This window comes from Macaca fascicularis, chromosome 1 (genome assembly GCF_037993035.2).
Source record: "Macaca fascicularis isolate 582-1 chromosome 1, T2T-MFA8v1.1".
NCBI classification, from domain to species: domain Eukaryota; kingdom Metazoa; phylum Chordata; class Mammalia; order Primates; family Cercopithecidae; genus Macaca; species Macaca fascicularis.
Window position 1 is genome coordinate 148,668,230 of NC_088375.1, and position 26,483 is coordinate 148,694,712.

The window sequence follows — 26,483 nt, forward strand, 5'->3', positions numbered from 1 at the left end:
TGTAAGGTTCCGTATAGTCCTGTGATTATGATGTTCTTAGATAGTACTTATTAATATTCCTCTAGTGTAAACTAAAGAAAAGACAGAGAGCCTATTTCACCTTTAACACATTATCTTAAAGCCCTTAGTATTTTTTTCCTGAAAGAAGTCACAATAAATGCTAATGATGTTCTTTTAGGGCAGGGAGCAAGAGACAATGAGAGTGAGTCTTTTACTTACTCGTTTTACACCTTTGTGTACTGTTCTAATAAAGAAAATTAATGTCAGCAGGAATTACTTTGATAGGGAGATAATTGATTTTTTATTTGTCTTACCAAACTTTTGAAAACACTTTGGGCCGAAGGTAAGATAGGCATTCATGAATTAAAATTAGTGAGATAGCCTTGTCTTTAGTCTCTCTTGTTGTATCTATTACTTGTTTGTATCTTTTTGTTTTAATTTAAAAAAATGTTTTAGGAGACAGGGTCTCCCTCTGTTGCTCAGGATAGAGTGTAATGGTGCCATCACAGCTCACTGCAGTCTCCAACTCTTGGGCTCAAGTGGTCCTTTCACCTCAGCCTCTCAAGTAGCAAGGACTGCAGGTGCTCACCACTATGCCCAGCTAATTAAAAAAAAAAAAAAAATTGTAGAAACTGGGTCTTGTTTTGTTGCCCAGGCTAGTCTTAAACTCCTGGCCTCAAGCGATCCTCTCACCTTGGTCTCCCAGAGTGTGGGATTATAGGTGTGAGCCACTGCACCTGGCTCTATATATTATTAATAGAAAAACTGTAGATATTTGACCAGGAAAACTTTGCTTTTTATGGAAGGAGACACTTGTTTGATGAAAAGTTGCTTATGCAGAATCCGTTATTATATTAAGAAACAAACTCCCACACTCAATTATATAAGTTAATACTACCTAAAATATTTGTTTACTGTCATGGAAAGAATGTCAACATCATAAGGATGTCTTCCCTATTTTATAGATCCTACTTTTAATTTTCTGTTACCTAAGAGGTTGGTGTTACTAACTAATATTGTTTCCAAGTAGGTCTAAGTTGTAACATGAAGTAATATTTTCAAGATATAAGAAAGAATGTCCTGATTTGGAAAGTTGGTACAGTTCTTGAATAGGAAAGCTTTTGCTCTATAAGTATTTTAAAAAAATAGAGAAAACTACCACTCTGAGGTTGTCAGTAAATACACTTTCCTTTAGACCAAGAAAACAAACACAATTGTTATGCTCTATCCATTTTTTAGCTAGAGGTTTTTGTCATTTGTAGATGTTTATTTAATATTAGTCAGTTATCTATAGATAAGTAACTTTAAGTAACTTCTAAGTTACTTAAAATGTCAGCTTTTATAAAGGAAAATTGACATTCATAGGAAATTTGCAATCGAAGTTTTTCAAAACAAAGAATTATTCTGAAGAACAAATAAAATCATGACACAATTTCTGTTTTTAAATATCTGATTGTCAATTAGCTTTTCTGAAAACAAAGCCCTAGGGTATTGCTATTTTATCCTCACTGCTTAGAAATTTAGCTTTGTGATTGGATTTTGCCACTAGAGGGCTCCAATGAGAGCCCCTCGCCCCTATCTCTATCTTCTTTAAAGAGAGATGCTTGTCGTTTTGAGAACTTCAGTATACTGATTCTGACAGATCACAGATTTTGTTTTTGTTTATTTGGAAAGGGAAACTTAAATGAGGCTTTCCATAGTATTTCACTGCCTTCCTCTAGGTTTGATTGCAGTAGTTGTATGGTGTCTTGTTTTATGTCCAGATACCTCAGCACTGAGAATGAATTAAGTGCATATTGGAAACTGTGCTTTAGGTTTTGGAAAATGGGCAATCCCATATTGTAACTTGCAAGTTTAGGTGATCTGAGGCTTATTTAAATTAAATTTGAAACTTAATATGACAGAAATAATGAATGCAATAGTTTTTCTTATGAAAATAGATATATCAGACTACTGTCTTCCCTTTCCAAACTTTCATCTCTTGAAAGCATTGCTAGCCTTCTCTGGTTTCAGGATTTATGCCTACTTCTCTCTCCTGTCACTTTCTCCTCTAACCCTGATTTCACATCTTTATCATGAATCTCAGAAACTAGCTTCAGAGATATGAAAACTGAATCCTCAAAACTTCAATTAAAGGATGAAAACGATCTAGGAATTCTGTGTATGAGCCAGGAAAGCAGCAAGGGTGTGAAGAGAAGGAATAATGATTGTAAAATTGGTTGATATTTAATGAGTACTTCATATGTCAGACATTCTGCTTAGCACTTCACATATATTATCTAATTTAACTTCCAATGACTCTTTGAGAATGTTACTACTATAATTATTATTTCTATTTTATTGATGAGAAAACTGAGGCTTAGAGAGATTAAGTAACAAGGATTTCAATCCAGGTGAGTCTTAATTACTAATTCAGGCCACTTACAGTATCAAAGGAGAGAGGAATTTTCAGAGACAGCCCTGGGACTGTGGTTATTTATAAAAGCAGTTTCTCATCTAGAATTCCCTATCTTGTTGAGTCCAGCTTTATTGTCTTATCTCTGTGAAACATGCATAAACACACAATTTTTTTTCTTGATTTGAGCACTTGACTCATTAATTTGTTTATATCACTAACACTTGAGTGAATGTATATTCAACCTATAAACATCTTATTTAAAAACTTTTACGGTAATGATGGTTACAAATTTTTCTAAAAAGTCATTACAACCTTGTTTGACATGATAATATAATGACTACTATTTTTTTTACCATATGCCTGTTTCTTCTTTTAATTGTGTTTATTAAGTTAATGTTTATACTTTGATCCTCCCCCCCATTTTAGGGCCAAACAGGTGACCCAGGACTCCAAGGACCATCTGGCCCTCCAGGACCAGAGGTAAAATATTGGTGGAAAGATAATAAATTTGAAACAAAATGGTGGAAATTAAACTTGTTTGGTAAAACATATTTAAACATAGGAAGCTTAAGAAAGATCCTCTTTAAAGTTTGTATCTCTGTAAATAGTTTGGACTAAATTTTTTCTGTTGTGTCACGAGGTATGCAACAGGGATCCTAGGGAAACAGAAAAACGCATTAGCCACATTTTCACACTGATTAGGATCACAGCTGATTTATTTGTTCTGCACAGCTATTAATAACAAGTACTTGAGACTTGGAACCCAATTTCAGGAAAGAAACTCCACTGAATTATTAATGCAAAATGTTTCCAATTATTGCTATATCCATATATCATTGAAATCTCATACAGTATTCTAAAACAAATACAATTAAGTCTGTAGTACATATATCAGATTTGTTTGTATATACTTTAAAATTTGTGACTTTGGTTTAATGGTTGATACAGAGTGGCTTTCATTTCTAAAATTCTATGTAGAACATAAGCTTCTGAGATGAAACATTTGGATTTAAAAAATCATACTATGAGTCAGAACTATGAGTCAAAGATATATTACATGGAGATGAAACTTCTGAAGCTCACTCTAGTTTCAAAAATATATGCCTATATTGATATGTGTGTGCCTGTGGGTGTCTACACACACACACATACACACAAGCACACACATATCAGTGATTACATACATATTTAATTCAGAGTCGTAGATTCAGCAGAAGCCTGAGAAAATAATTGGCATCAGAATAAATAAGTTAGAGCAATAATGTCATAGTGTCAGAGTGGTAGGCAGAGTTTCTAAGACTACTGCTGTACTGATGCTGTCTCCCTCTCTTTGTAAACCATAAAATCTACTTCGATGGCTTCGCAGCTGTCCTTCAGGGTTGGCTGATTTTTTTCGAAAATGCCTATTCTTACTTACTGTATGATTTAAAAACACATTGGGTATTGATAGTTCAAAAATCTAAAAAGCAGGCGGGGCATGGTGCAATCCCAGTACTTTGGGAGGCTGACGTGAGAGGATCTCCTTGAGTCCAGGAGTTCGAGACCAGCCCTAGCAACACAGTGAGACCCTGGTGCTTAAAAAAAAAAAAGGTTTTAAAAGTTAGCCAGGCCTGGTGGCTCACACCTGTAGTCCCAGCTACTCGGGAGGCTGAGGTTGGAGGATCACATGAGCCTTGGGTGGCACCACTGCACTTCAGCCTGGGTGACAAAGTGAGACCCCATCTTAAAAAAAGAAGAAGAAGAAGGAGAAATCGGCCGGGTGTGGTGGCTCAAGCCTGTAATCCCAGCCCTTTGGGAGGCCGAGACGGGCGAATCACGAGGTCAGGAGATCGAGACCATCCTGGCTAATACAGTGAAACCCCGTCTCTACTAAAAAATACAAAAAAACTAGCCGGGCGAGGCGGCGGGCGCCTGTAGTCCCAGCTATTCGGGAGGCTGAGGCAGGAGAATGGCGTAAACGCGTGAGGCGGAGCTTGCAGTGAGCTGAGATCCGGCCACTGCACTCCAGCCTGGGCGACAGAGCGAGACTCCGTCTCAAAAAAAAAAAAAAAGAAGAAGAAGAAATCGTCTTCGAAACTTCATTGTACTTAGTTTTATATCAATAGAGAGGAAACAGGAAGTAAAATACAGTAGTATATTGATCTCTGCATTCTGATAAGAAGGAAATTGAGTAATTAAAACTAAAACTTCTGATTAGTATAAGCTTCTCCATATGAGCCTACAATTTTTATTCTAATTATTTTTAATGAAAGCTTTCCTGGAGTGAATAGTATTTACACTCTTGTCATACTGAGGATAAAGAATCTATTTTAATTTTCATTATCTTTAAAGGTTATTCTTATGACTGTATTGCCCCATTATTACTGCAGTTACAGGTAATATGTACACTAGAAATGTCTATGTTGCCTCCTTGCTGTCAGTATGGTTTTCAGTCATTTTTCTTCTTTCTCATAAAGCTTGGTTAAAGGATGCATGAGCCATGTTTTCACTTACTACTTGATCTTCCAAAGATGTTTCTTTATTTCTCTCTTCCCTTTAAAATTTCATAATATCCATCAACACTGAAAACATTGTGTCATTATCTCTGATTTCAGCACCACTAATATAAGCTCCTGAGCCCCAGCCTTTTCAGAGTACCAGTCCTTCCTCTTCACCTGTCTTAAGTTTTTTCATGGAGCTAAAAATGTAACCTGTACTCTCTCAAGAACTGATGCTAGATTGTTCTGGGAAACAGGGTCTAATCCAAGGAGCATAACTGTTTCTTGATCATAAAAATATAGTACCTAGGCAACTATATATGAGACAACACTTCTATCCAAATCCTTTTCAACATTAAGCTTTTAATAAACTTGCAGGTCCAAGAATTTTAAATAGTATATTTAGTAGTAAAACAAGCCTGAAAACTTTCTGCTTGTATAGCGGATGAATTTTTCTCAGGTAAAGGGTCTTATGCATTGTGCTAAATTCAGACTTTATCCTGTATGCATTGACCAAAGATATTTAAGCAAGAGATGAAATTATCAGACTTGTGCTTTATGCAAGGCAGCAGGGGAAAGGATAAAAGAGAAGAAGGGAAGGAGGGGTGCCAAGGAGACAAACTAAAGGTTATTTAGAAGGATGGTGCAGCCGAGCAGGGGACTGATCATGAGGTCCTGTAACAATAGAGAGGAAAGTATAGCTTAAAGAGAGAACTAGAAAATATAATTCACAACACATAAAACAATTAGTTTAGCTCATTCCAATTGTGAGAGAGAGGAATAAAAGGCAATTTTAATGCTTCTTGCTTGAAAAGTTGGGTAGAGTGTGCATCATCATTCCAAAAATAGAAAATAAAAGAGGAAGAGGAGGAGGAGGAGAAGGAAGAGATTCAGGGTGGCTGGAAATAATGTTTTGGCTTTGAATCTGTTAAGGTTTAAAGGCCTTTAGGAGACATAGAAAATTAGTCTAATAAGTGTCTTAAAATCGTAGGCCTAAAGCTCAGAAAAGTAGACTAGAGATACATACTTATATAATCATCTGCATAAAGGTATTAGATGAAGCAATGTAATAGATGAATTAAAACAAAGTTTAAAAATACTACACCTGGAAACTCACTCCTGGAAGGCTACATTCTTTGTCTACGGTGCAGCAAAGTTTTAAGTTGGTAATAAAAAGTCAGTAAAATAACATTTTGGGTGACTGAAAAATACATTCCTTAGTAACTTATGGTCTGGAAAGAAGAAATATTGCAATGGAAATTAGAAAATGTTTAGAAGTGAATGAGAACGAATCAGTATAAAAACTTGAGTGTTGCAGCTGAAGCAACATTTAGGGGGCAATTTATATACAAATTCATTTTTCTTGAAAGCAAAGAAGGTAAAAAAAAATGAGTTATATACAGCATAACTCCAGGGATTTGTTTCAAAAGAAGGAAGAAGCTGAAAGAGGTAAATAGGATAGTCTCTGTTTTCTTAGTCTTGAGACTAAATCTCAAGAGTAAGGGGACTGTGCAGGAGAAAGGAGCTGCAGGAGCTCTTTGAAAAGTAAGTGAGTGAGTGACTGCGGAATCATAAAATAATTTCTGACTTGTTGGTTAAGGCAATTTTTGGATAGGTTTTTTTTGTTTGTTTTTGTTTTTGTTTTTGAGACAGAGTTTCACTCTTTCACCCAGGTTGGAATGCGGTGGTGCTGTCTTGGCTCACTGCAACCTCCACCTCCCAGGTTCAAGCGATTCTCCTGCCTCAGCCTCCCAGGTAGCTGGGGTTACAAGTGCCTGCCACCACACCTGGCTAATTTTTGTATTTTTAGTAGGGTTTTGCCATGTTGACTAAGCTGGTCTCAAATTCCTGACCTCAGGTGATCCACCTGCGTTGGCCTCTCAAAGTGCTGGGATTACAGGCATGAGCCACCATGCCTGGCCCATTTTTTGGTTAGTTTGAAATGTAAGAGGCTTTTGCCTGAAATACAGTCACAAAACTCTGTACATTTTGTTGTAAGGGAATTTCAGATTTGAATGCGATCTTCCCACTGCCAAAAGGATGACACATGATTAGTTATATGATTCTCCTGTCTTTTGGATTAGAACATATTAATTATTCAAAAGGAGGTAGCAATTCATTGTATTATGTCATTTCCACTATTCAATACAGATGGAAGTTATAATGTGAAAGCATAATTCAGTAAAAGTAATTCTATTAGGGGCCAAAATGATGAGACCTACATATGTACTTCTATGATAGCTTTTGTTAATAATTAGGTCATAAAAGGTTTAAGATATCTGAAAATTACAGAATTTGGGGGTTAACATCTTCTGAATGAGAATTGAGGAGTTAGTCTGAGTACCTTGAGCAAATTACTTCAACTCCCTGGGCCTTTCCTCATCTGTAAAACAGAAATATTAATAGTACCAACCTCATAAAGTTGTTTTATTACACACATTAATTCATGTAAAACACTTCAGCATGTAGTTAATAGGAAACATTCAGTATGTATTAGCTGCCACCACCACTACCACCACCACCATAATTGAAGACAGCACACATTGTATAGACCCAAGGCAGAAAAGCCTGGCCAGTTCAAGATCAGAAAGAATGCCAGTGTAACTGGAGTGAGCAGAATGAATGAAGAAGAAAGTGGTATACAACGAAGTTGGAAAAGTAGATAGGGGATATATCATGTATGCCCTTGTAGAGGAGAGTGAGAAGTTTGGATTTGGTTCTAAGTGCAGCAGGAAGCCATGAGAGGCTTTAAATAGGGCAGTGGCATGATCTGATCTGATTTATGCTTTTCAAAGGTTACTCTGGCTGCTGAGTGAACGTAAGACTGTGGGGAGAAACAGTGCTGAAAGTAGGGACATGATTTTTTCTTTTTATTTATTTATTTATTTATTTGAGATAGAGTCTCGCTCTGTCGCCCAGGCTGGAGTACAGTGGTGCAATCTCGGCTTACTGCAACGTCTGCCTCCCGGGTTCAAGCGATTCTTCTCCCTCAGTCTCCCAAGTAGCTGGGACTACAGGCGCATGCCACCACACCAGGCTTATTTTTTTGTATTTTTAGTTGAGATGGGGTTTCACTGTGTTAGCCAGGAGAGTCTTGATCTCCTGACCTCGTGATCCACCCGCCTTGGCCTCCCAAAGTGCTGAGATTACAGGGGTGAGCCACCACGCCCGGCCAGTAGGGTGATGATTTAAGGAGATTATTTTACTTATCTAGGCAGATAACTTATTTTAATGAATAGTAATTTTAGTTTTTGATAATAAAACCATGCCAGCTATAGAAAATGATTTTTGATTTTTCAACCTTACCTGGGCATTACTATCAATTTTTTTAAGGCTGGGCATGGTGGCTTATGCTTGTAATCCCAGCACTTTGGGTGGCTACAATGAGAAGATTGCTTGAGCCTAGAAGTTCAAGACCAGCCTGGGGCAACATAGTGATGCTTTGTCTCTATTAAAAAGAAAAAAACATACTCAGATTCCCAGGGCCAATCTCAAAAATGCGGAATCAGAATCATTGGGGGTTGCTCCACAGCTGATTAAGAGCAATAATAAAGAACCACATCTTATTTTTCTGTTCTTTATGGCAGCAGAACCTTTATCCGACAGAGTGACAGTGTTTTCCACCCAGTAAGGTATAAGATCACCAAAGAAGTCAGAACATTCTCCTTGTTCTCTGCTTGGAAATTATCATCTCATTCTGTTTTAGCAACCTGGGAAAATTATTACTACCATTTACTGCAGCATAGCATGACACAGAGATAGCATTCTATAAATGTTTTTAAAAATAAAGTGATAAAAGAAAGACACTAATAGGCTTTGCTATGGATTTTTTTCCATTAACATTTAATTTGCACAGGAGCTGGAGCAGAGGAGAACTGGATTGCCTTTGCAGTACAGGGTGAATGTGATTCAAAAGCACAAGTTTTATAGTACCAAGAGCGTATGAAGCAGCCTGAGATAAGAGTAGGAGAAGGGTAGATAACTTAGAAGGTAGTCTCACAGACAGAGAAAAATAATCCAAGTTAGCCCAGTGAACTAATTATACATGTTGACAACATTTTACAGTCATTAAATATCTTGCAATTGTATTTATTAATCATTATTTTTCCACAGACTAATTAGGTTAAATTCTATAAGGCTAAAATCAGGGGCTAAGCCTTCCTCAATAACCGCCGCCACCATTACCACTTTAGAGTAGTGTAATCTTAGTGGTTAAGCTGAGTTTATTCATGAGTAACTAAAAGGTACAGAAAAATAATTCATACGTTTTTCTTTGAAACCGTGTGAGGAAACTCATATTAAAAGTATACTTTTATTAAACAGTAATTTTAACTGTGTATTTTCTTCCAGAAAAATTAGAGAAATTGTTCTATAAGGCAAAGCTATATAGGACAAAGTTAGATAAATGTACTACCCTCCTTACTTTTCTGCCCGGTCCTCATCCTCTTATCCTTTTTCAGTGTTCTCACCCACCCCTGAGGTATCCAATCTCAGTAGTTTCTGTGTATCTTTCTTGTGTGTCATGTATGTGTGTATGTTTTGCTTGTTTAAGGGGCAGATGTATGTGTATTTTATTATACTTTTTTATTACATAAAAGTTACATAGTATAGATACTTTTTTGCACTCTGCTTTTTTTACTTAAAAATATATCCTGGAAAACACAGCATATCAGTTCATGGAGCTCTTCTTTATGTAATTTTGTAGCTTCATAGTACTTCATTGTGTGGATGTATCAGTTTATTCAGTCATTCTCCTACATATGGAAATGTAGTTTGTTTCCAGCATTTTGCAATTATAAACACTCCTGCAATGAATAAACTTGTGCTTATGTATTTCTGTATGGTTGGAGGTGCATCTTCATGGTGAATTGCTAGAATTGGATTGCTAGGTCAAAATAAGATATTGTTAGATATTGCCAAATTCTTCTCCGAAAGAATTTCATTCCTATCAACATTTCTGTAATTATGACATTTCTCTCACTATGAATGACACTGAAAATCTTTTTATGTTTGAGGACTGTTTTATAATCTTTCCTGCGAAATGTCTGTTTATGTATTTTGCGCATTTTTCTACTAGGTATTTGGTCATTTTACTCTAATGTTTAAAATTATTTGTGTATTAGAGAAATTAGCCCTTTACCTGCGATAACTATTGCAAGTAATTTTTTCCCAGTTTGTCACTTGTCTTTTGACTTTATTTGTAGAGTTTTTTTGACAGAAAACAGCTTTACATTTTTAAATAGCCAAATTTGTCAATCTTTTAAGGAATTTGGATTTTGAGTCATCATTAGAGAACCTTTTCCTATATCCAGGTTTTAAAGAAATCACCTATGTTTTCTTCTGATTCTTGACTAGTTTCCTTTTTGTATTTAGGTCTCTGATACATTAAAAGTTTTGTGTGTGTCTGTGTGTGTCTGTTGTGATTTATGTATTTCATTTCACATTTTTCTAAATGGCTAATCAGTTTTCCCAGAATCATTCATTAAACAGTCTATCTTTGCTTCAGTATCATAGTTTATTTTAAATTATGCTACCTATATCATACACAGTCACATACAGCATGCATCATTTCCGTCATTGATGGGCCTCATATAAAACCCTAGTCCCATAAGATTATAACAGAACTGAAAAATGTGTATCACCTGGTGATGTCATATAAAGCCTTTGTAACATCATTACTCACATGTTTTGTAGTGATGCTGTTGTAAACAAACCTACTGTGTTGTCAGTCATATAAAAGTGTACAGTAATGCCCTGGGCCTTCACATTCACTCACTACTGACTTACTACTTCACCCAGAGCAACTTCTGATCCTGCTGGCCCCATTCATGGTAGGTGCCCTACATAGGTGTACCATTTTTTATCTTTTATACTACATTTTTACTGTTCCATTTGTATGTTTATATAGATTTGGATACACAAATACCATTGTGTTACAATTGCCTACAGTATTTAGTACAGTAACATACTGTACAGGTTTATCGCCTAGAAGCAATCAGCTATACCATATCGCTTAGGTGTGTAGTAGACTATACTATCTAGGTCTGTGGAAGTGTACTCTATGATGCTCACACAATGACAAAATTGCCTGACAAAGTATTTCTCAGAACAAATACCCATCATTAACTGATACATGACTGTACTAAATTTCTACTTCTTGGATCTATGTCTTACTTTATGTTCTCTTCCATCTGAGTGGCTGTCTGTTCATGCACAAGTACCACCTTGTTTTAATGACAGAAACTTTATGGTGTGTTGAGATGTCTGGAAAGGTTTTAAGTCCTCTGAGCTTTTTTCAGTGTTTTCCTGGCTATACTTGCATTCTTGTTTTTCCATATAAACCTTAACATCAATTTATCTAGGTTCATTAAAAAATATTGTTAGTATGTTTATTGGCTTCAACTTACACTTACAAATTAATGGAGTGCTGGGATCTTTATGATATTGACTCAGTCTTTTCGAGAACAGCAGTTGTCTTTCATTTGTTCAGATCCATTTTTATGTTTTTCAGGAGTGTTTTAAAACATTCCTTAGGTTTTGCACATTTTTTGTTAAATTTTTTCTTCAGCATTTTATATTTTTTGTTGTTATAGTAAAACGGATTTTCTCTGCCATTATATTCTCGAATACATTTTTGTTTATGTGTCCAAAGACTATTGATTTTTCAACGTTAATTTTATATCCTGTTACCTTAATGGTTTCTTTTTTTTTTTTTTTTTAGTTAGTTTTACTATTGATTTTCCAGAGTTTTCTAGACATGCTCTCATGTAATTTTAAAATAGAGATCATTTTAGTTCTTCTTTCCCACTTCTTAAACCTCTAAGTTAATTCTCATGGTTAATTGTGTTGTAATACCCGAGTACAATGTTAAAGAAGTAGTGAACATCCTTGATCTGTTCCTGATATTAGTGGAAACATTATAGTGATTTCTCATAAAGCAAATGCCGGCATGAAGAATAAAATATTCATATTTTATTACATTAAAGAGATAGGCTGGGGATTGCTTGAGCCCAGGAGTTCAAGACTGGCCTGGGCAGCATGGCAAAACACTGTCTCTACAAAAAAGACACAAAAATTAGCCTGGTATGGTGGTGTGTACTTACAGTCCCAGCTCCTCAGGAGGCTGAGGTGGGAGGAACACTTGAGCCCAGGAAGCAGATGTTTTGGTGAAGTTTTTGCACCACTGCACTCCAGCCTGGGCAACACAGCAAGACCCTGAAAAAAAAAGAAAGAATAAAAAAAGAAATATCCATTAATTTATATTTTCTTGAATGTTTTAAATCACGAATGATTATTATATTTTGTCAAATATATATACTTGGTTAAAGGTTTTATATTTCCTACATGTATTGAGATAATTATGGATTTTTTCTGTTTGGATCTATGTGTATGGTATATTAATGGATATTTTTTTATTGACCCAACTTGCATTCTTGAAATATATTCTACTTGATTGTGGTGATCCTATTATCCTCTACAAGAGTGGTACATTTGTTACAGTTAATGAACCTACATTGACACATCATAACTATCTCCCAAGGTTCATAGTTTACATTAGTGTTAGTGTTCACTCTTGATGTTGTGCTTTCTATGGGTTTGGAAAAATATGTAGTGATCTACCACTATATTATTATACAGAGTATTTTCACTGCCCTAAAAATCCTTTCTGCTCTGCCTAGTCATCCCTTCTCTCCCCTGCCCCCAGCAACCTATGGGCACTGATCTTTTTACTGTCGTCATAATTTTATCTTTTCCAGAATGTCAGGCAGTTGGAATCGTACAGTATGTAGTCTTTTTAGATTGACTTCTTTTACTTATTAATATGCAATTAAGATTCCTCCATGTTTTTTCATGGCTTCATAGCTCATTTCTTTTTAGCACTGAATAATATTCTATTGTCTGGATATACCACAGTTTATCCATTCACCTACTAAAGGACATCTTAGTTGCTTCCAGGTTTTGGCAGTTGCGAAGCTGCTGTAAATAGTCATGAGCAGGGTTTTGTGTGTGCATAAATTTTCAACTCCTTTGGGTAGAATTAAGGAGTGTGGCTTCTGGATCACACAGTGAAAGTATGTTTCGTTTTGTAATAGACTCCCTATCTTCCAAACTGGCTGTGCCGTTTTGCATTCCAACCGGCAGTGAATAAGAGTTCCTTTTGCTCCACATCCTCACCAGCATTTCGTGTCAGTGTTCTGGACTTCGGCCATTTTAGTGAGTGTGCAGTGGCACCACATTGGGTTTTGTTGTTGATGGTGGTGGGTTTGTTTGTTTGTTTGCTTGTTTTGAGACAGAGTTTCACTATGTCACTCAGGCTGGAGTCCAGTAGAGTGACCATGGCTCACTGTAGCCTCAACCTTCTGGGCTCAAGTGATCCTCCCACCTCAGCTGCCTGAGTAGGGAGGATCACAGCCATGCACCAAGGCGCCCAGCTGTTTTTATTATTATTATTATTATTATTATTTGTAGAGACAAGGTCTCACTGTGTTGCCCAGGCTGGTCTCAAACTCCTGGACTCAAGCAATCATCACACCTTGGCCTCCCAAAGTGCTGCGATTAAAGGCATGAGCCACCGGAACCAGCCCCCATTGTTGTTTTAATTTGCAGTTCCCTAATGACATATAATTTGGAGCGTCTGTTCATATGCTTATTTGCCATCTGTATATCTTCCTTGGTGAGGTGTTTGGTAAGGTCTTTGGCCTTTTTAAAATTTTTTTTTTAATTGTTGAGTTTTAAGAGTTCTTTGTATAGTTGGGGTAACAGTTCTGTATCAGATGTGCCTTTTGCAAATATTTTCTTCCAGTCTGTGGTTTGTCTTCTTATTCTCTTGACATTGTTTTCTGCAGGGCAGAAGTTTTAAATTTTAATGAAGTTCAGTATGGATTGTGTCTTTGGTGGTGTTTCTAAAAAGTAATTGCCATACCCAAGGTCATCCAGATTTTCTCCTGTATTATCTGCTAGGATTTTATAATATTGCATTTTACATTAGGTCTATGATCTATTTTGAGTTAATTTTTGTGACAGATGTAAGGTCTGTGTCTAAATTCATTTTTGTTTTGCATGTAGATGTCCAGTTATTTCAGCACCATTTGTTGAAAAGACTATCTTTGCTCCATTGTATTGCCTTTGCTCCTTTGTCAAAGATCAGTTGACTGTATTTATGTGGGTCTGTTTCTGAGTTCTCTATTCTGTTCCACTCATCTACTTATCTATTGTTTCTTCACTACCATACTGTCTTTAATATTGTAGCTTATAGTAAGTGTTGAGGTCTAGTAGTATCAGTCCTCCAACTCTGTCCTTCTCTTTCAAGTTGGGTTGGCTATTTTAGGTCTTTTGCCTCTCCGTATAAAGTTTAGAATCTGTTTGTCAGTATCCACAAATAACTTATGGGATTTTGTTTGGTATTGCATTGAATCTGTAGATCACGTTGGGTATAATTTACTTAATTCTTTTTTATTTCTTTTATCATAATTTTATAATTTTCCCCATATAAGTTTTGTACTTATTTTCTTAGGTTCATACCTAAATGTTTCATTTTTTGGTGCTGTATTGTGTTTTTAATTTCAAATTTCATTTGTTTGTTGTTGGTATATAAGAAGCCAATTAACTTTTATTAACCTTGTATCCTACAACCTTGCTATAATTGCTTATTCATTCCAGGAGGATTTTGTTCATTTTTTTCTGATTTTCTACATAGCCAATCATGTCATCTGTGACAAAGGCAGCTTTATATTTTCCTTCTCCATCTGTATAGTTTTTATTTCTTTTTCTGGTCATATTGCATTATCTAGGACTTCCAGTATAATGCTGACAAGGGGTCATAAGAGGGGATATTCTTGCTTTGCTCCTTTTCTAATTTCTTTTTATTCTTTTATTTTTATTCATAAAATTTTTAAGGTCTGTTATTTTTTTCTCTCATCATTACTTTAAATGTATTCAATAGACTTCCATATGGAGTATGTTTTATTAAAATTACTTTTTGATATTTTGTAATTTCAATTTGTATATGCCTTCTCACCCAATAATTATTTAAATAGGCAATTTTTAAATTTTCAAGTGGGAGAGCTTTTTCTGTTCTGATTTTGTTAATAATTTCTGGTTTCATTGCATGGTGATCAGAGACCTTTTTTACTTTATAGAACTTACTGACCTTTTTCTTTTTTACCTAGTATATGTTCACTTGTTGTGAATGTTCAATATCTTCTTGACAAGATGGTGTATTCTTATTATCAGGTGCAAAGTTTGGTATATAGTGATTTGCCCTTCCTCATTGATTATGTTGTTTAGATTTGCTGTATCTTTGCTTATTTTTGTTTTACATGATCTGTCTGTGTTAGTAGGATGGACTGTGGCCTCTCGCAATCCAGTTGCTCTCAGATCCACAACTGGTACTTTTCTCACTCTTTCACTATCCATTTTACATTCCCCTCACCCTCAGCTATCACCTCAGCAGATCTTGGTAGCTTATCTGGTAGTATAACCTAAACCTTCATTGCTGAAGAGCATGTATGTTTGACAGGAATACAAGAAGGTGCCCAGTGTACCACCTGAGTTTCACATGTATTCCTTCCTGCCTTTATTGTATAAAAGCAGTCTTGCTTCCTTTTGTTTATCAGGGTCAATTAGTCATGCCAGTGTGGTGACTTCTTTTTTTATTTGTTCAGACCTGGTCACAAAAAGTCCAAAGTGCTCTGGTAGCTGCCATAACTTTTAGTTTAGTAAGACCTTTGTTGTATCTCCTGTCAAGAGAGAACCCCCACTTTGGGTAACAAGATCTTCAACCCTATAGAGTTCAGCGTGTGATAAAGGAGCACAGAATACAGTGTGTCATTGGGAGTGATGGTAAATAGGACCATACCTGCTTCCACCCCTCGGTCTTTAGACCCAAATGTTCATCCTATTTGGGACAAAACTCCATATGGGGTCAGTGATTAAATAAATCCACTGTGTCCTAAAAGGTAGTACACCATTTTTCACATTATTTTCTTTTAACTGGCATATCAGTTATAACTTTAGAAGGAAGTTCCAATGTTACATGAGGCTGGATGCCTCTAGACTGGGCAGGATAAAAACTAATGGATTATATCATGGGCCTACTCCTTGCACCTCCTTCAATGTAAAGAGGGTCTCCATTTTTGGATGCTGTGTTCTGTGAGGTTTCCTGTTTGTGGATCAGGCATTCTGTAAGTCTCTAGATAGTGGCGCTAGTAGAACTTTAGAAACAAGAAAGGCAAACTCTTACCCAAAATAGATATCTATCTCTGTGAGGATGAACTGTTGATACTTCCAGGTTGGAAGGGGCCCAAGATAAGACATTTGCCACAGAGTAGCTAGTTGTCTTCTTTGAGGAATGGTGCCATAATGGGGACGTTGTTGGTCTTTTTGCTGACAAATGGGACTTTCAGAGTCAGCAGAAGCTGGAACATCCTTGGTAAGTGATAGTACATGCTGTTGGGCTCATACATAACTTTTGTCTCTGCTACCATGTCTTCTCCATTCATGTGACACTCATGCCAGTCTGGGAGTGACCAAAGATGAAGGCTGCCTAATGTCAACTGGCCAAGTCATTTTGTCTACTTGGTTTTTTATAAACTCCTTCATGGTATATGCTTCCTGGTGGGCATTAATGTGTGCGATAGAACTCTTCATACTCTTTCCCTAATCCCATGTGTCTATTCATGTGACTGTATCTCAAATCTCTCTCTTCCTCTATTTTTTCTCCTCCCAGGCCCCTGACCAGATAGCCATGCCATTGATTACTGCCCAAGAATCTATATATCCTCACTTCAGGTCACTTCTCTTGACACACAGATGATGAGCTGGTACACTGCTCACAGATCTACTCATTACATGACTTTTTTCTTCTCTGTTATTATTCAGGTACTCATAAGTGTACCTTTTTTGCTGTTGCTATCCATTTTCAACTAGAACTGCTTGCCCAGCTGACCCAACCATAAACCAAGCTCCTCCAGCTAGTCATATGGGAGCTACTTTCTCACCCTAACACATATTCCTTTAGTTATAAGCCGGGAGAAGGGAACTGCAGTGAGTGTGAAGGTGACATTGGGGTTTGGGCTACCTATTAATGCAGCTTACTTGTTCCCCCTGGTCCCACTTGGGTTCAATCCTGTATATAACATTTCTCCTGTATAATGGACTGCTGCTAGTGCCCATCTGAATTTATGTCTTGGCAGCCTAACAGAACCCAGGATATAATGGCAAGTTCTAAGTGTGTGGTTACTTGATGTCCCATAGTCAAGTGTCATTCCTTTACTAGGTTCCAGTAACACCAAAAACTGTTTCTCAAAAAGCATATTATTTTCTGCTTCAGATGAAATGGCCTTACTCCAGAATTCCAGAGGCAGCATTTATTTCTCTCACTGCAAACTGCCATAGGCTTCATACTGCATCTTCTCCCACTGTAATACCTCCAATACTAGAGGGTCTTCTTGACTAAATGTACAAGTGGCAGGACTGATTGTACCATGTCCTAGATTTATGATGTTGCCCTTTCCTGTTTTGGGTGCCGCTCAAAGCTAGCAGCCTTCAATGTCACCTGGTATCTAGGTATAGAATAGTTTGCTCCCTGGACCCCAAAAGGCATGCCTTTCCTTTTTTTTTTTTTTTTTTTTTTTTTGTGTGTGTGTGTGTGTGTGTGTGTGTGTGGTGGAGTATGTAAGACTCTCAACTTGCTCTTGCCTTAAAGGGGCTATTCAAGTATATCCCTAACCACTGGGATCCTAAATCTTCAGAGAATTGGCCAGCTTATGAATCTTTGAAGGGTGTATATCCTACCATCTTGAGTGCATGTGTCTTGCCAAATTCTCTATTGTACTAGCCATCTCTTGCTATTCTTGTTCAATCAGCATGACATCATGTATGTAGTGGATTGGGGTGATGTTCTGTGGCATTTGCTGAAGGTTCAGATCTCTTCGGACTGAACCTGTATCATATGACAGAGGCAGGAGAACACAGGAAAACTGTAAGTGGCTATTGTCCATCCTACATGAATGCAAACTAGTTTTTTATTATCTTTTTTAATTTTAAAGGAAAAAAGTACATTTGCTTAATTGGTGACTATATACCATTTATGGGAAGACTTAGTAATCTTCTCTAGTGATGATACTACATCTGACAAAGCAGCTGTAACTGGGGCTGTGGTAGTCTCCAGTCACCCTTCAGAATCTATCTGATCTCTGCAGGAGCCCGCCTGGTGAATTCAGCAATGCCGTGATAGGGACCACCACTGCTACATCTTTTAGGTTTTTAATGGTGGCACTAATCTATGACATCCCCCTACACACAATGTTACTGACAGTCATAGAGATGTGATTGGCTGATCATCAGAACCCAAAGATCTACCTATGGGAATATCTCTGCCTTTTATGCTCTTCTTTAGACTATCCAATTCTTACTATTCATTTTCAACAGATCTTTCTCGGATGTCTATTATATATGTCAATCACTAAGAAAAAAAGTGCTGAGGTGCATAAGATGAGGCCCTGACTTCGGGAGCTTATAGTCAAGAAGTCAATATTCAATTCTTGTACCATGTCAGGGCCTCTGCTGTCTCTGTCTGTCCTTTTTCCCAGGCATCAGGTTTGATTAGGTTTGATAAATTAAAAATTAAAGATCAGCTCGTCCCTTGAAAGTCTAGAATCAGTGCAGTCCTCAGAGAAAGTTGTAAAATAGTTGAAGAATTTTATTTTTTCCTGAGGCTCTTAGTCTCTCCTTTATGTGTGTGTGTGTGTGTGTGTGTGTGTGTGTGTGTGTGTGTGTGTGTGTGTATTTACCCCCTTGGGCATGAGTTCTTTTCCATCTCAAACAATCGGTGTGCTCTTTTTTTCCCCTAAAATTTGCCCCTCCCATCAAAGCCTGTTTTCGTGGAAAGACCTGATGAATATACTTCACTCCCAGCAGTAAATGATTATGAGCTAACAGCAATGTATTCCTATTTTAAGAATATTTGCATTTTAGCAATGAACAGAAACCTGAAACTAATGCAAAATGTCATTAATCAAAGCATTTAGGGTGTCATTTAGTGAGCAGGGAAGAACTTATGGATGACTAGAAACTTTTATACCTCTCAACTTGATCATACCATGCAAACGGTCATCTACTCAACTAAAAAGGCAGGACAGGACTGACCACCATTTCTTGCTAGTGACTTTTGGTTAGGAAACTCAAATCTTCATAAGAGCTGGTGAAAGCAAAGCACTCTGAAGTTTTTGTTGTAAATGCTATTTGCCATTGGCATTGAAGAGAACTGTTCATCATTAAAGACCAGCTGAGCAAATGTGATTTCAAACCACTTCAAAGCTTTTTTTCTCTTCGTAATGTTTTACTTATTCTAGGCAATGTGACAGTGATGATACTTGCATATGCTGTAACAATGAAGTGAAAAGATCTGTGCATTTAGCTTTTCACAGAATTGTAAATATTAGAGGTGTTCCAAGATAAAACATCACTTGCCTTAATACACAAGATTTATTTTTTCCATACTTTTTTTCCTGCTTTTAATAAAAACATATGGAAAATGCTCTACAGGAATCCTTTCTATTTCTTTAATCATAGTAGTATCAGTTTTGAGCACTAACCCCAAGTGTCCTGTCAGTTCTGGCAGCAGAGCACCTTCTTATATGGTAGCAGGATGGTTAGAATGTTTGTTGATTCAGCTGTTAAGCCCCCTGGGCTACAGAGATTGCCAAATATTTGAATTTTGGATGATGTACTTGGTATATGGGGCCAGTTGTTTATGACAAAAATGAATCAAGACCACTAATCACAGCAGTGCCAGAAGTGGCCAAGCAGTGGGTCCTCTTTTTCCATCAGGGTGGTCTTCATTAGAGACAAAGACTAAAGTGAGTTTCAAAACTCTGGCTATATCAAGTAAAAGCATGCTTTTAAACTTCATTTTTAGTACTTCAGTGGACTTAACTGGAATAACCTAGACTGTGGCCAGCTATATTAATTGATTAGAATGTAATGGATTCCCTTCACCCAAATGATTTACTTCTTTGATATCTTTTATGACTTGGATTTGGATGATAAATTTCATGTTTTTAATTGTCGCTTAAGTCATGCTGAAAGAGTACATGTGATTAAGTCAGTCAATTTAAAAAGTATTAGGTTTCTACTATGTGCAAATATATGCCTAGTAATCACTGTAAGATATATTAAAAATAAAATGTAATTGATAATTTAGGAAGATTTAGTCTAGTTGGGAAGAACAAAATCTATATGTAAACTGTTAGGTAATGGTGAAGGTATCATATGAGAATTAAGGAGTTGTTATAGTTCAGTGTTAGTAGAGATAGATTTACATAAAATGAAAGGATAGAGAAGGGTTCATAGAAAAGATGGAAGGGTTTATAGAAACGACAGACCTTGAATTAGATTGTTTATTAATAAATTGCAGGAACAGGGCAGGGCATTCCAAGCACAGTGAACCACATAAGCAGAGCCAAGAGACCTAGGGTATATGCATAGTGGATTTACGGGAGTAGGTGACACTGGCTGGCTGATACAGGTTTTTTATGTGTTGGCACAGAGTGACAAATAAGATTGTAAAAGTAGGTTGGCATCAAATTGTTAAAACCTTTTATTTCAAGCTGTGTCAGAGGCAGCATATTCAGTGGTTAGGTAATCTGGGCTAATGTTGCAATTCTTGTGTTGTGAAAAAATATGAGACCCCTCTCTCATCTCCCAGGTGAACCAGCCAAAGTTCTATTGTATTGCCTGGTTTTTGCTCATACTGGTCACAAATTTTCATCCTTTTATACTCACTGTAGATGGGAGTCTCTGTAACTATTGTCTATAAGGAGATAGAATCTTCTGCCTACTCAGGATGAATCTTTCTTTTTCTTTTCTTTTCTTTTCTATTTTTTAATTTTATTTTACTTTATTTTATTTTATTGAGACAAGGTCCTGTTCTGTTGCCCACCCAGGCTAGAGTGCAGTGGTGTGATCATGGCCACTGCAGCTGCAACCTCCTAGCCTCAAGCAGTCCTCCCACCTCAACCTCTCAAATAGCTAGAACCACAGGTATGCACTACCACTACCCAGCTAAGTTTTTTAATTTTTATTTTTGTAGAGATGGGTTTTCTTTGTGTTACCCAGGATGGTCAAGCTATCCGCCCGTCCACCCACCTCAGCCTCCGGAAGTGCTGGGACTACAGATATGAGCCACTGCCCCCAGCTGGAATCTTAGTACTAGTTGTTACAATGTTGCAAACCTGAAACTGCTCACCAGATTGATGAGGAAGCCTTTCTGCCCAGAAGAGAGTTAGGGACAACTACGGCAACTGTCTTTGAACTTATTTCCCTGTACTTGGTCTGAAGCTGTCTCTCCCAGTAACTCCTCTAAACAGGCAATAAAGTGGAGGACCATTTATTGCTTGTTGACCATGTATTTGGTTGACATATTCATTGCAATTTCCCATGGACTTCTCTCAAATCATGTTAATCATCTGTGAGGCCCTAATACTTCCTCCTCCAGAAAGCTATGTCTCTATCAGTATCCCATCTTCATCACCAAAACTGTCGGAATCTGAGATTTTATTCTGTTTGCAAGCCAACAAGTTAGTCTGACAGTTTCAATGATTCTGGCAAAAGACACAACCTCCTAGAACAATGACAAAAGATAGTTTATTACTCTTGGCAAAAGCACTTTTCAGAGTATCAACATTTTTGCACTGATTCATTGAGCCCCACTCCCCATAGGGTGACAAGAAGAGGGCTAGATGATGCTTGCATATGTGGTAGGTTGCATTACATAAGAGGAATCTGAAGTTTAAGGAGACTAAATCTTTTATAATGGGCAGTCAGAAAAGATAATGTATTCCAGAGAGATATTATCTCTGTTATCTTGGACGGTAAGCATTCCTTCCTGCCCTTTGCTTCAGGAAGCAATGCAAAAATCTCTGAAGAGAGTGACTGGAATAATGCGAAGTCAATACCTCATTTGCAGAATGTGTGGAAATGGAAGGGACCAAGAAGAATTATCTTCCAGTGACATGTGAAGTTAAATATTGGAGGTACAAAAATGGGTCAGATACATTCCTTTTCCTGCATGAGCTTACATTCCATTGGAATAGAGAAACATGCCCTTAGTTATAGTACAATATGAATAGTGCTAACTAGCCATATTAACAGAGTTCTGTACAGGTATAAAATAATCTGCTGCTGATTCTGACTAAGGTGCATCGTGAAAGTTTTCATAGATCATGTTACATTTGAGTTGGTAACAAGTTACGTGATACAAAAACCAGTGGCATGGAGTACATGGGTGTTTGAGCAGTGACTTGAAGAAATAGTATGGATTTATCAAGTAGAAACAGAGGGCAAGGGCATTCCCTCCAGAGGAAACAGCATTTGTAAAAGCACAGATGTGTGAAGAAGCTAGATGTATGTAAAGAACTGCAAATAGTCCAATGTTTCAGTGAGGCCTTTTTCCATGGAAAGTGGAAGAAACTCAGTTTGAACAGTTTTAAGTAAAAAAAAAAAAAAAAAAATCAGAATTGGGTAATATAATCAGGAAGTCCAGCAGTATATGTGTCTAGAGATTTGGCTAGGTACAGGAACTTGATGAATATAACCAAGACACTCTGTAAATCTTATCCTGGCATTTCTCTGTTGGCTACATTCACAGGAACACGTTGTGGAAAAAGTGGTCATTGGCAATTCTAGGCTTCTGTTGCCCTCAGAGTTAGTAATCTAAGCAAAAAGAAAGCACTCTTTTTTTCCTTGTATCTCTAGCAAAAATTGTTAGGAGACTCCAGCCAATCAGGATTTGACCACATAATCATCTTTTTTTCTTTTTCTGTCATGAGGCTGGAGTGCAGTGGCACAATCTCAGCTCACTGCAACCTCTGCCTCCCAGATTCAAGCGATTCTCCTGCCTCAGTCTCCCGAGTAACTGGGACTACAGACATGAACCACCACACCCAGCTAATTTTTGTATTTTTAGTAGAGATGGGGTTTCACCATGTTGGCCAGGATGATCTCGAACTCCTGACCTCGTGATCTGCCTGCCTTGGCCTCCCAAAGTGCTGGGATTAAAGGTGTGAGCCACCACGCCCGGCCCACATGATCATCTTTCAATCAATTGCAATAGCAATGGAATAGGAATACTGTAATTTGCAAGATTTAGGTCATTTTCCCACTCCTGGAAACTGGGATGGAGAACAGAGTACGTGGACTGAGAAATGGGGAATAATATTTCCCCAAAGAGATTTTTAGCAGATTGAAGAAATGTCTTCTACATTTCACATCTTTAGTGCCCAATATCTACTTATACCCTCTTGCCACTTATACAGTTTTAAACATGCCTTTGCCTAACAGTGCAGGCACCTACACAGCTGAAAAAGCACTGTCGTTTCTCCAAAAGAAGGTACCCCAAGGTACTGGCCAATTATTGCTTACATCTCTAAGGCCAAGTTCTCAGGGTAAGGTGCATTCTTTTCAATGAGGCCTAAATATGTCTACATTTCTACTAACCAGTATAGATAGTAAAGAAAGAAAGAAAACAAGATATCCCATTTGAAGAAAAAGAGAATGTGAAACAACATAGAGTGGCCCTGGACCGGTAGCTGTGTATCTAGAACAAAAGTAGGTAATTGAGACATGCCAGTTCCTCATAACAGTGTAACTCTTTTTTAATCACCTAACTTCCCACTCCATGCTGCAAACATACACACATAGAAAGGGAGAAGATCTTTGAGATAAAGAGTCTCTAGAATATACTTTCTATGAAGCCAAGGAATTTTTTTGTTTGTTTTCTAGTACATGATCAGTGCCAAGAACAGTGCCTGATACATAGTAACTATCTCTTGACTAAGTTAATTTAAACTCTTTTTTGTTTTTGAGATGGAGTCTCCCTCTGTCGTCCAGGCTGGAGTGCAGTGGCACCATCTCAGTTCACTGCAACCTCCGCCCCCAGGGTTCTAGCAGTTCTCCTGCCTTAGCCTCCCGAGTTGCTGGGACTACAGGAACCCACCACCATGCCCGGCTAATTTTTTTGTATTTTTAGCAGAGACAGGGCTTCGCCATGTTGGTCAGGCTGGTCTCAAACTCCTGACCTCAGGTAATCCACCCACCTTGGCCTCCCAAAGTGCTAGGATTACAGGCATGAGCCACCGTGCCTAGCCGAGTTGATATTCTTTACTTAAGATATTTATAAGAATTCTGAGACAGATATATAGATATTGAGTACCTAAAATTATACTTAGCCAAAAATATGCATTAAATAATGGTTATGCTGTTACTTTCAAACAATTCAAAATCTGAGCTCCACTGATTTTTATCTGGGGACAAGTTCAATGAATAATTTCTATTTTCTCTCTAAAGATCTTCAAATTATTACCAACTGTTGCCTACCAAAAAGGAACATCTAAAACACCTAATACCAATTACCTTTTTTAGTTACAGCTTTATAGAGGTACAGTTAACATGTAATAGTTACATGTGGTAAAATGTGATAATTTTTGACATATGTATAAATTGTAAAACCATCACTGTATTCGTCCGTTCTTGCACTGCTATAAAGAAATACCTGAGACTGAGTAATTTATGAAGAAAAGAGGTTTAACTGGCTCACGGTTCTATAGTCTGTACAGGAAACATGGCTGGGGAGGCCCCAGGAGACTTAACAATCATGGTGGAAGGTGAAGGGGAAGCAGACACATCTTACATGGCCAGAGCAGGAGGAAGAGAGAGAGGGAGAGGTGCCACACACTTTTAAACAACCAAATCTTGCAGGCACTCAGTATCATGAGAGCAACACTGAGGGTGAAATCTGACCCCATGATTCAGTCACCTCCCACCAGGCCCCACCTCCAACACTGGGGATTACAATTTGACATGAGATTTGGGCAGGGACACAGACCCAAACCATATCAATTAACAAAATCAGGATAGTGAACACACCCATCAAACCCCCCAATTTTCTTGTTTACATTTGTAATCATTTTCTGCCTCTCCTTTCCCCTTCCTCCTCAGGCTACCATGGGGGGATCTGCTTTTTGTCACTATAGATTATCCAAACCTAAATATCAAATAATGGCCAGAATAGTTGATTTTTGAATTATAACTTAACTATAATTTTATGTGGACTTTAGACTAAAAGTACACTTTCCAGTTGACTTTGTAGTTTCCTTTAAAAGTGATAGTAAAAATACTGTGAACATCTGGGCACAGATCGCTTGTATCTCTAATCTTAGCTACATGGGAGTCTGAAGCAAGAGTATCACTTGAGGCCAGGAGTTCAAGACCAACCTGGGCAACAAAATGAGACCACATCTCTAAAAAAAAAGAAAAAAAATTTTTTTAATTAGCTGAACATGTTGGCGCACATCTGTGATCATGCCACTGTACTCCAGCTTGATTGACAGAGCAAGACTCAATCTCTTTTAAAAAATACTGTAAATACTATCTAAACAAAAGTCTTATTTGGAACACAGAATGTACATTTTGTCATAAGGAATTTTATTGTCATTGTAGTTTTGTGGATTTTCTCTGTTGAGTTTTCAGGATGCTGCACATATGGAATTGATCTGTGCTATATTTTCTGCTCAAATATATAGAATTACAGAAGGGAAAATATGTGAATAGCAATAATCACTAAATTTCTCAGCAGTATCATGATGGAAAATACCTGGTTTTCATGGCTTTTAGATCTAAAACAGCAAAAGAAAATGAAGGAGAGACAGATACCTAGATGGATTATTTTGCATTTTCAAGAAACTGTATTTTCTGCTTGTGGTTTCCTCAGAAGACAGAATAGTTCCTTCATTTGCAGTTTGCATGCCTCCCAGTGCTAAAGTTTAGTTTCTATAGATTACTGGGAAAGTGAATGTATTACATTTGCCTTTTGAAATTTTTTTTGGCATTAACTTTTGGATAGGTTATTCTCACTTGGTAAAGGCTATTTTAATGTTTTTCTTTTTTATTATTACTTTCCTACCTGGACTCATCATATTACTGACATGACATGTGCTTCCATAAATGTTAGAAAATAAAATCTTGTGACTGTAAGCTGGATCCTTGTCTCAGACCAAATTATCCTCTTACAAAACCTCTCTCCCTCTGGATACATTCTTACTTATTTCAATATGTAAAATTTCAGTCCTGTCTTTAGAAGCTAGGCTGGTTCTTTTTTCAGGATAACTTTGAAACTGCCTAACTGAAGAAGTTATTATTCAAATAGAATTTATTTTTAATTTGGTCATCAATTCAGACCATCAAATGTTTATTGAATGTACTATACATTCACAACACTAGCCAAGGCTTTGCATAACTTTGCCCTCGAGAATTCATAATTTACATGTTGCCTTTATTAATTTTATCTTTTAGCCTTTTTTAATGATTGTTTTTCCAAGGGCTATATTCATCTCTACTTTGTTCAGACTTATAAACTACTCAGAAGATACGTTTAAGCCAAACTGTGCTGTGTTCTTGTATATTTAAAGCACAGTGGATATTAAATCAATAATTGAAATTTTCCATGAGAGTTAAACGGTCCAAGTGTCACTCTTATCTGTAACAACAGGGTATCTTAAAGCTACCTTGCAAAATATCAGAAAAGTTTCAATTTTCCAAAATATATAATT

The 26,483-nt window shown here is 37.1% G+C and overlaps 1 protein-coding gene across 6 annotated transcripts in view; it reads left to right on the forward strand.

The window, feature by feature from the left end:
• Positions 1 to 26,483, forward strand: part of COL24A1 (collagen type XXIV alpha 1 chain) — a 400,532-nt gene that overhangs the window by 136,330 nt on the left and 237,719 nt on the right. For all 6 annotated transcript variants that reach the window (XR_012418180.1, XM_015433402.4, XM_065519318.2 and 3 more), the window contains one exon: positions 2,825 to 2,878. Coding sequence is in view for 5 of the 6 variants with exons in the window: in XM_015433402.4 (XP_015288888.3) it covers positions 2,825 to 2,878 (54 nt within the window). In the remaining variant the exon portion in view is untranslated. The remainder of the gene's footprint in view (positions 1 to 2,824; positions 2,879 to 26,483) is intronic.